The 8,592-nt window shown below is 41.6% G+C and overlaps 1 protein-coding gene and 1 non-coding gene across 2 annotated transcripts; both read left to right on the forward strand.

Moving 5' to 3' along the window:
* The first annotated feature begins 780 nt into the window (after positions 1–780).
* Positions 781–4,714, forward strand: LOC116040340. The gene is made up of 5 exons (XM_035995202.1): positions 781–900; positions 1,544–1,629; positions 1,892–2,942; positions 3,029–3,194; positions 3,427–4,714. The coding sequence occupies exons 1-5, from the start codon at positions 781–783 to the stop codon at positions 4,476–4,478; spliced, it is 2,475 nt and encodes an 824-aa protein (XP_035851095.1). The 3' UTR covers positions 4,479–4,714.
* Positions 4,715–6,734: 2,020 nt separating this feature from the next.
* Positions 6,735–6,807, forward strand: trnav-aac. The gene has a single exon. It is a non-coding gene; the product is annotated as a tRNA-Val (tRNA).
* Positions 6,808–8,592: the final 1,785 nt, after the last annotated feature.

Below are 8,592 nucleotides of genomic sequence, written 5' to 3' on the forward strand. Positions count from 1 at the left end.
CAGGGCTCTCAAGTGTCACGCATTGAGCGTGACAGTCACTCATTTCGGTCTTTTGTCACGCACTCCCGCCACACATTGTATTTCTCACACGGAAAAACTATTTATAATATATTTAATATGCCGCAGCGCCCAAAATTTCTCTGGCCGCGCCGCTCTCGCTTTGGAACCGGCAGGAATCAAGCGCATCTCCCCTGGAGTTCTTAGTCGAGCCTGCCACTTATCAGCCAATAAAAAAAAAAGAAAGGGGCTACACAATAGCCAATCAGAAAATAGCACTATTGTATCTGGGTAACATTTAACGCAACAACCAATGAAAAAAAAGCTTATCCTGGAATTGTTCACGTGATTCTGCTACATCTTCCAGAAAGTTCCGTTCACCCACAGAGGAAACCACTGGAGCTCCGAGCATGAGAACAGAGTAAGTCATTTCCTGTTTTAATGTTACAACAAATTCACAACTTGTTTGACACAAACAATGACGACTTGACTGCTGTTAGAGAATGTTTCCCAGATAATTAGCATCAGTTTTCATGAATGTCTGTAACTTAGCCAACAGTTTTACAGCCTGTTCACTGACAACACTTGCTCAGAACAAGTAGTCTAGGCCTAGTCATATTTTCGTTATCACACGACGACTGACATATTGTCACATTATGACCATCTCTCTCTCCAAATAGGCTTAATAATGGTATTAGCACTAAATAAATTAAAGTGTATAGCATAGTTGATTTTATAGGTCACTTTTAAAACCATGTCATATTTTATAATTATATCCTAGCCATGGATGCATTAATCACCCGAGAGGGTATTTTTGATGGTCGGTTTGAACAAAACTTCAACACGAAACAGCTTGTCTCTGGACGGGACATTGTCCTTAATCATGACCCTGAAAATGGCTGGGTTTGAGCCGAACTGTTTCAAATGGGAGCCAACACCACAAATGATAAAGGAAACCAAAAAGGCAACAAACACTTACAATAAACAACACCAGTCATAATCTCTCTCTCTCTCTCTCTCTCTCTCTCTCTCACACACACACACACACACACCTGCGGAAGTTGAATAAATACTTGATATTTTGAGCCTTTTTAGTGGTACAAATTAGCGATTTGTTTTTACTTTCCCTGTGCCCCGAATACTAGCGTTGTAAGCTAATCAGCGGTCCGTGCTAGCTTCTTTCAAGCTACAAACACATTTGATTAGCATGAAAACATGTCCCAGAGAACGATCGAGTGGGTACACATCTGTTATTAACCCCTAGGTTCATTTTGCGCCATAATTGTCCTCATTGTCTCATTTCCCAGTTAGCCAGGGTGTTATTTATTAGTGGAGACAGTTTTCAACACATTTCATCCAGTCCTTCCAGTTGCAGAGTTCGCTGGTGCTAGGCTAGCTCAAGTCAACAGTATCTGCTAGCCTGCCATTAAAAGCAGTCTTACACACTCCACAGTACACCCGAGGCAAATAAATTATAACGCCAGACTATCGATGTAAATGTCTGTTGATAAAATAATGTTAGAAATAAAACAACCCTGTGTGTGAGTGCGATCGGTCCCTCTATCCTCTGTATGAGGGGCTGTCTCGGCGCTACACTGCAGCTGGAGTGAGGAAGGCAAGCTACCAGTGGGTATAAATATAAGTTTAAATTAAATTAAATTTATATACTTGTTTTTATGTTGTTTTGTTTGTTGTTGTCTTCATGTCTGTTTTTTATTACTTAATTTGCAGTTTATTGTGTAATCTGACTCTCCTTGTTAATAGTTCATATAAAAAAAAAACAAACACAAATGATATAGTAAACTTACAGTATATCCTTTTAAACTGTAAATATAATAAGACTCACTGTGTACAAAACATATTGTAGTGGCTCTAATGAAATTCTTTGTCAATGTTTTAGGGACTGCTGTGCTGCCTTCAAGGTCCTGGACCCTGGTCATCAGGAGCACCTGCTGTGGGACTGCTGGAGGACGTCAGAGGCCACCGTGGCGAAGGCGACCTCTGGCAACCTGGCAAACAACAGTGCCTCGAGGAGCAAGTTTAACAAAGACATTGTCATCAAGTTAGACTTGTTTCACTGCACGAGGCGCTTTACCAGGGAGTGTGTGTCTGAACATCACCCTCTGTTCAGCTCCTTCTGCCAGTTCCTCTCTGCAGCATTTGTTGTGGTGGACCAGAGGGATCTACAAAGGCTCACAGAGGCATACACCTTCTGCAGAATCTCTTCTGCAAATCCAACAAAGCAGCACATAAGAGATCACTGCAGGACAAAGGTGCCACAGCCGAGGGAGCTGCTGGAGAGGGTTGATGATGTGTTGCACCTCTTCTACCTGGCAAAGGACGCCAATGATGTGCCCCTGTTTAAGGCCTCCATGCTGAAGTTGTGGAGGATCCAACACGTTCACATCCTGAGAGGCTGCCTGAGCGACCCTGAGGTGGGGGAGGGAATTCTCTACAGGTATGGTGGCACCTTGCAGCTCAACTACAACAAGGGTGCAGGAGCCGCTGTACCTGTTTGGATTCCAGTGAGAGGCACCTCTCAGCAGGAGGGCTTCCACTTTCACCAAGCCCAGTGGGTGACAGGCAACCGGGTGTCCTGTGAACTTTTCCAGGCCCAGGCAATGACTGGAGTGGTGCGGTGGAACTTCCAGAGGCTGGTGGACCTGAAACAGCCTGGTGTGGAGCTGCCAGCTGTGTTTGACCCCCTGTTAATTTTAGGACTGAACACAGCCTCTGTCAAGGTAACAGGCCAAGCTAAATACCCCAGGCTGCAAAATACGAACAGGGACACAGGGGAGAAATTTGGACTGCAGTTTGTGGAGCCAGGTTGTCGTCCTGTTGTGTTGAACTGGGACAAGCACAAGGTACAGCCCAACATCCCAGCTGCTGTAGCCATGGAGACAGAGGATCACTGCCCTGCTGCTATGGTGGGCACAGACTCTCAGGTAATCCAGACTAAACACTCACTGTCAATCACTGGCCGTCCGACAGACTGACTGACTAAATCACTATATTTTATGTTATATTTCAGGAGACCAGTGATGAGTCAGTTGGAGCGGTGCCCATCCTATCTTTCCAGCAGGGCACTGAAACCATTTCCCAATACCAGCAATCCCAGCAGTCCCAGCAGTCCCAGCCACCCTTGATACCAGCTGCAGCCAGAGCCAAATCAGAGAATCAGTCTTTGATGGATACAGGTATTCCATTTACCCACCTACCATCCTCATACAGACCTCACAGTATAAAACAGGCCTGATAATATTGAATAAGGAATAACTTAGTGTATCCAAAGTGTAAAAACTATGGAAGAATATAATATATGATACATGTAACAAATTTAACTCTTCACACAATCAACATATACAATTATGTATCCATGTTTTATCCAAGTTTGGCAGAAAACAATATAATATATGCTTTATTGTTTAGACCATCCAGGGGTAGCACCGCTGCCTGTTTCCTCCTCTCCCCAGGCCGCCCGCACTGGACCAATCAAGACAGGAGGCCTTATTCAAGTCTTGGACCACAGCCGGTGGACAGAAGCCATGAGAGCGGCCATCGACGGGCTTCTGATTAAACACCATGGGAAGCGGGTGGACACAGACTATGCTGCCATGGTCCAGAGGGCGTGCACTGACCCCAACAGCCTCCTTCATCCAACCACATGCCAACATATCTCCAGATATGTAAAGCATCTGGCCAAATTAAAAAACACCAGCTCCTCCCTCAATACCAGCCCAGAGAAAGTTTTGGAGACACAGCAGCTGTGGCAGAGTTTGACTACAGGCAGTCAAACGACCAGCGTGCCTGTCATAACTCTGCCTCCTGCAACTTTCAACCCTCCACCTATTGCTCCACCCGAGGAGGAGTCCCTGAGCCGGGCTACAGTGGAGCGGATTGTAGCAGAGTTAATGGCCAAACAACAACAACATCAGCAGCAGCCGCAGCAGCAGCAGAAAAAAAAGACCAGGAACTGTGTAGCCTGTGGTCAGCCCAAGTCCCACTATCTTGGCGATGGCTCATCAGTTCATTTCTTTTATCAGACCCAAACCATCAAATACTTTTACTGCTCCACAAAGGTGTTTAAGACCTACGCAGACGAAGGCCTCACAAACACTCGGATGTCTTTTGAGGACTTTGCTGCGTCTCCATTCTTTGTGAGGGAGCTGGAGGGCGCCAGACAGAGGGGGGCTGAGTGGAGGAGGGTGGCAGAGGAGAGGGCAAAGAGGAAGTCAGCAGTGCAGCTTCCAACAGGTCGCCTGTGCAGGTTCTGTCATCAACCCCTAAAGCAGGGCCCTGACAGTCCTCACACACATGATAGCTTCCCCGGGGTACCAGGGAAATACATCTACTGCCCCTCCAGAGTGTTCTCCCTCTACAAGACACAGGGCATGGGGAAGGAGATGACCTGGGGGGAGTTCAAACTGTCGGACTTCTATGAGGCTGAAAGGGACAGATGGGTCGCAGAGAAAAAAAAATGAACACTTCAACTTCAAATATACACACACACACACACAGTACTGTACTTTCATTGTTTCATTGTGATATTTTAGTTTATTCAACTTTATTCACCTTCACTGGATATCTGGTCTGAATCATCATCATAACTTTTTCATCATCACATCACAGTCTCTCAGTTAGAAGCTTCAAAGGCACTATTCTGTAACAGTGTAAATAAGTTTGTTAATATGTAATATTTTAATGATAAATAACATTTCAGAAAGTTTATATCATATATTTTTATGTATTTTTTTTATATTTTTCTATATTTATTTGTTACATTTTATTATACAAAGTGTGTTAATTTTTATTGTGTGTTTTAGATGTTTATTGTGTTTTAGTTTTTTATTTGGTGTGTTTTAGATCTTTATTTGGTGTGTTTTAGAATTAGGTAGTTTTTTAATAAAATATCTTCAAAGCATCACTGTGTCTTTATTTGATTGAGGAAGTAAAAGTCTTAAAAAATGAAATAAAATTAAACATATAAATATATATAGTGCTTTGGAATTTTGTATCATTAAATAATAATATACTATTATTAAGTTAAATTCAACTTTTACCAGTAGCAGCATGTAAAAGTATTATTGTCATAACCTTCAAATCATGAGGTCTTATCATCCTAAAAGACTAATTGTTTCCACATCATTTTTCAAAAGAATATTGAATTAAATTTACCATTAAACGGTTAAAAACTTTATATATAATTGTTTTGTGTAATACAGACATGCTGTAGCATAATATTCTGAACTAAATACAGGACATTTTTTTGGGGGTAAGGTGGGATTCGAACCCTGTTCTTTTGAAGAGGCTTCCGGTCAGGAAAAATCTTTTTTTTTCTTTCCCTTTTTTTCGAAAAAAGTCTTCTACACCTATACGCGACTGGCCCCTTGTATCCACACTATTTCCGCGACCCTTACACAAAGACATTTGGAAACATTGCTCACCCCGTTTAAGTTTGAAAACTGCAGGGATGCGTTGTAGTTTGTACAGGCAGAACCGGAGAAATTTGGAAACGAATGCAGACACCCACGTCAGTCAGTTTCATCGGTTAGGTAAGCTTATATGCCTTTCAGTAGCAGTTCCACCTCATGGTTGGTCCAAGCAAATAAATCCCTGGGCTTACTTTTCGCCATTGTTGTTCTTTCTCCAAATTCTTCTCAGTATTTAAATAACATAATTGAGCATATTTTAATAAAAAAATATTTCAATATTTATGTAAATTCTTATACTCTCATTGTTATTCTTAGCCTCATTGTTCTTACCGTAGCTGAGCCTCAACCTCTTAGCCTCATTGTTGTTGTTTTACGTTCCTGGATCCTGAGGTAGGTGATCATATCGTCATTGTAAAGCTCTCTTTGATAGCAGGAACATGCTCAATGCTGCTGTAAAACTTTTGTCTTTCTTGGACTATATCCACTTTAATACTGTTTTCCTTAAAAAAGCATATCTTTTGCTATGTTTAGGCCTTGTATCCACACTATTTCTGCGACCCTTACACAAAGACATTTGGAAACATTGCTCACCCCGTTTAAGTTTGAAAACTGCAGGGATGCGTTGTAGTTTGTACAGGCAGAACTGGAGAAATTTGGAAACGAATGGTAGCTGAGCCTCAACCTCTTAGCCTCATTGTTGTTGTTTTATCTGTCTTACGTTCCTCCTTCCTTCCTACGTTCCTGGATCCTGAGGTAGGTGATCATATCGTCACTGTAAAGCTCTCTTTGATAGCAGGAACATGCACAGTGCTGCTGTAAAACTTTTGTCTTTCTTGGACTATATGGACTCTAATGGTTTTTTTTCTTAAAAACGCATATCTATTGCTATTGTTAGGTCTCGTATCCACACTACGCCGGCAAACGTAGTAGTGTCGATGTAACCTTGGTAAATAATTAGCAGCTGATAGATAAGTCTCCCCGTCGGGGAATCGGACCCCGGTCTTAAGCGTAACAGGCGGAGATACTGTCCACTATACTAACGAGGTCTGCCCAAACCCTAGATTTGGCATGGCACTCGCTAGGTGGCGCCATTCCAGCATTTAGGCTACAGTGAATATATGTAGAAACATTTAGATTTACTACAAATTCACTGTCACTCATATCCATGACAGAGCAGTTATGACTGAATCCTGTTTAACATATCTACGTGTCAAAAATAAACATGTTAAACGGCATTGTGAACATTTGCAGTAAAATGTGATTGGTGCATTTCCCCACGAACATGCTAAATAACCTTTTTCATCAGTTTCAGTAGTGTAGTGGTTATCACGTTCGCCTAACACGCGAAAGGTCCCCAGTTCGAAACTGGGTGGAAACACATTTCTTTCTTCGTGTTTACTTCACACAATCAAACTCTGCTGAATGAAAATCTCAATAACCTGCATGAAAAACTCGCTGTCGTGAAATTTTTGGCTAGGCCTATCGAAGTGTCCATTGTACATTCGCCAAACAAGCAAAATGTCTCTTATCCTCTCATTGTTGTTCTTAGCCTCATTGTTCTTACCTTAGTTGAGCCTCAACCTCTTAGCCTCATTGTTGTTGTTTTACGTTCCTGGATCTGTCTTGCGTTCCTGCTTCCTTCCTACGTATTTAAATAACATAATTGAGCATATTGTAAAATAAAAATATTTAAATGTTTATGTAATTCTTATAGTCTAATTGTTGTTCTTAGCCTCATTGTTCTTACCTTAGATGAGCCTCAACCTCTTAGCCTCATTGTTGTTGTTTTACGTTCCTGGATCCTGAGGTAGGTGATCATATCGTCATTGTAAAGCTCTCTTTGATAGCAGGAACATGCTCAGTGCTGCTGTAAAACTTTTGTCTTTCTTGGACTATATCCACTTTAATACTGTTTTCCTTAAAAAAGCATATCTTTTGCTATGTTTAGGCCTTGTATCCACACGACTCCGGCATTTCCGCGACCCTTACACAAAGACATTTGGAAACATTGCTCACCCCGTTTAAGTTTGAAAACTGCAGGGTTGCGTTGTAGTTTGTACAGGCAGAACCAGAGAACTTTGGAAACGAATGCAGACACCCACGTCAGTCAGTTTCATCGGTTAGGTAAGCTTACATGCCTTTCAGTAGCAGTTCCACCTCATGGTTGGTCCAAGCAAGTAAATCCCTGGGCTTACTTTTCGCCATTGTTGTTCTTTCTCCAAATTCTTATCAGTATTTAAATAACATAATTGAGCATATTTTAATAAAAAAATATTTCAATATTTATGTAAATTCTTATACTCTCATTGTTGTTCTTAGCCTTATTGTTCTTACCTTAGCTGAGCCTCAACCTCTTAGCCTTATTGTTGTTGTTTTACGTTCCTGGATCCATCTTACGTTCCTGCTTCCTTCCTACGTATTTAAATAACATAATTGAGCATATTGTAATGAAAAAAAATTAAAATGTTTATGTAATTCTTATTAGGTAATTGTTGTTCTTAGCCTCATTGTTCTTACCTTAGATGAGCCTCAACCTCTTAGCCTCGTTGTTGTTTTAAGGTCCTGGATCTGTCTTACGTTCCTCCTTCCTTCCTACGTTCCTGGATCCTGAGGTAGGTGATCATATCATCACTGTAAAGCTCTCTTTGATAGCAGGAACATGCTCAGTGCTGCTGTAAAACTCTTGTCTTTCTTGGACTATATGGACTCTAATAGTTTTTTTCTTAAAAACGCATATCTTTTGCTATGGTTAGGTCTCGTATCCACACTACGCCGGCAAACGTAGTAGTGTCGATGTAGCCTTGGTAAATAATTAGCAGCTGATAGATAAATCTCCCCGTGGGGGAATCGGACCCCGGTCTAACGCGTGACAGGCGGAGATACTGTCCACTATACTAACGAGGACTGCCCAAACCCTAGATTTGGCATGGCAGTCGCTAGGTGGCGCCATTCCAGCATTTAGGCTACAGTGAATATATGTAGAAACATTTAGATTCACTACATATTCACTGTCACTCATATCCATGACAGAGCAGCTATGACTGAATCCTGTTTAACATATCTATGTGTCAAAAATAAACATGTGAAACGGCATTTTGAACATTTGCAGTACAATGTGATTGGTGCATTTCCCCACGAACATGCTAAAGAACCTTTTTCATCA

The sequence above is a fragment of the Sander lucioperca genome, chromosome 19 (genome assembly GCF_008315115.2).
Source record: "Sander lucioperca isolate FBNREF2018 chromosome 19, SLUC_FBN_1.2, whole genome shotgun sequence".
In the NCBI taxonomy this organism is placed as follows: Eukaryota; Metazoa; Chordata; class Actinopteri; order Perciformes; family Percidae; genus Sander; species Sander lucioperca.

Bases quoted from the DNA above. Each gene is read 5' to 3' on its own strand.
- LOC116040340 (XM_035995202.1), top strand. From the start codon at position 781: ATGGATGCATTAATCACCCGAGAGGGTATTTTTGATGGTCGGTTTGAA. The intron at 2,943-3,028 runs GTAATCCAGACT...GTTATATTTCAG, and splicing joins TGGTGGGCACAGACTCTCAG to GAGACCAGTGATGAGTCAGT. The intron at 3,195-3,426 runs GTATTCCATTTA...TTTATTGTTTAG, and splicing joins TCAGTCTTTGATGGATACAG to ACCATCCAGGGGTAGCACCG.